This window comes from Zea mays, chromosome 9, assembly GCF_902167145.1.
Source record: "Zea mays cultivar B73 chromosome 9, Zm-B73-REFERENCE-NAM-5.0, whole genome shotgun sequence".
NCBI lineage: Eukaryota > Viridiplantae > Streptophyta > Magnoliopsida > Poales > Poaceae > Zea > Zea mays.
Window position 1 is genome coordinate 95,813,803 of NC_050104.1, and position 1,986 is coordinate 95,815,788.

General features: G+C 37.0%; 1 protein-coding gene across 1 annotated transcript; it reads right to left on the reverse strand.

Moving 5' to 3' along the window:
* Positions 1-219: 219 nt before the first annotated feature.
* On the reverse strand, positions 220-1,262 carry LOC103638697 (uncharacterized). The gene is made up of 3 exons (XM_020544656.3): positions 1,124-1,262; positions 937-1,052; positions 220-857 (listed from the first exon to the last, which is right to left on the reverse strand). Exons 1-3 carry the CDS (start codon positions 1,260-1,262, stop codon positions 351-353), a joined length of 762 nt encoding a protein of 253 aa, XP_020400245.1. The 3' UTR covers positions 220-350.
* Positions 1,263-1,986: the final 724 nt, after the last annotated feature.

Below are 1,986 nucleotides of genomic sequence, written 5' to 3' on the forward strand. Positions count from 1 at the left end.
GTAGAACGGAGCGATTTCATTCTGTGTTTGGTTCAAGAGTAAAGTAGAATGGAGTGGCTATGCTCTATGTTTGGTTGATGAGTGCAAATAGATAATTTTCTAATATGACACATTCATACAACCATTAGTCATATCTTAAAATGACAAATATAAATATAGATCATAAAATGTATAATAATTACTCCATAATCTTACACATGATGCATCCATACAACCATCACAAAAGTGTTATGTCAAAAATAAGTAGTCATAACATATCACACACATGTCCATACATAGTTTCAAACAAACATAGGTCCTTACATAGATCCATACAAATTGTCCAATGTCTTATTAGATTACCATAAAGCCTAAAACTTCTCATTAACGAAGTCGGTAATCATAGAGACCTTGTAAAGCAATGGCACATCCATGAAAGCATGTGCAATGTCAGGATTAGAAACCAAATGAGAATAATACTTGGACTTGTGCGCAATCTCAAATCCTGGAATATTGTCTACAGCTTCAAACAAACCAGCTGGCAAAGGTTTGTTTGCTGCCTCCTTGATGGCACTGGCTAGTGTTTGAGTGGCATGCTGAAATGCTTCAACTAAGAATTCAGTACCATTCTCTTCCCTCTTGGCCTTCTTGGATGGTTTAGTTGCAGATGTTGATGCAGTGTCATTCTCATGGACAGCACTAGATGTTGCAATACACCCTTCCTTTTGCACATTTTCACCATCATCAACAGCAAGAGGGTCATTTGATGTCTTTGCAAAACATCCTGATGCAACACTATTACCAAAAATTGTAGCAAGGTTGCCATAGTAGGGAAGAGGCTTGTTTATGAATTCATCATCACCCTTGTTTCTTTCATCCTGCATGCAATAAGATAATTAGTGCATAGACATCAACATTGCATTCAATAAAAAACTATGATGAAGCAAAATATATTACCTCAAAATGGTTTGTATAGTGCTCATGATCAAGAGAAACGATGAATTGATCTTCATCCCAAAGAGAAGCACTCAAGTTTTTAAGGTAGTTGATTCTAGTATACTTTTTTTCAATGTCTTCAAATGATTACCAATCTGATCTGCAGTCCTATTAAGCTTGAAATGATCATTAAGAGCCTTTGCACAACCATTGAGATGCACCTTCTTGAAGCCAGTGGATGTTTTGGTGCCATTAGCTACAAGGTTGGCAAGAAAATTTTGCACAAAAGTGGACTGGCTTGAGGTCCACTGTGTGTTCCCACCACCACTTTTTACCTCTCCCTCCATGGATCAACCTTTGTCCAAAACAACATAAAAGTTACATAGTTCCACATAAATCTAAGATACATTGTTTCATACAAATGAAAGGTACATAGTTCCACATAAATATAAGATACATTGTTTCATACAAATGAAAGGTACATAGTTCCACATAAATCAAAGATACATTGTTTCATACAAATGAAATGTACATAGTTCCACATAAATCAAAGATACATTGTTTCATACAAATCATAAGCTCAAAGCTTCATATAAAGCAAAGATACATAGTGATAGCAGATAACATAGCATTCATGTAGTACTTTGGTATTGCTCACGGTCTTCCCACATGGCATTAGCAATTTGTTGTCTAAAGTTAACCATAAAGGCATGTTCCATTGCTTGTCCATGCGATGATCTTTGATGATTAATACTAGGTAGCTCATCTTCGGCCTCAGGTACAATGAACTCATCACCCCCATCTTCTATGACCCAATTATGTATAATGCATGAAGCAACAACAATCTCTACTTGTGTTGGGAAGGGGAAAAATGGTATAGCATCATCTAAAATTTTGAATCGCCTCTTCAAAGATCCAAAGGCACGCTCTACTGTAACTCTGAGGGATGAGTGCCTATGGTTGAACAATTCCTTCTCATTTTGAACCGGATTATTGCCCCACTCATTCAAGTGGTACCTCACACCACGAAAAGGGGGTAAAAACCTGGTTTGGCTCCGTATCCCGCATCAA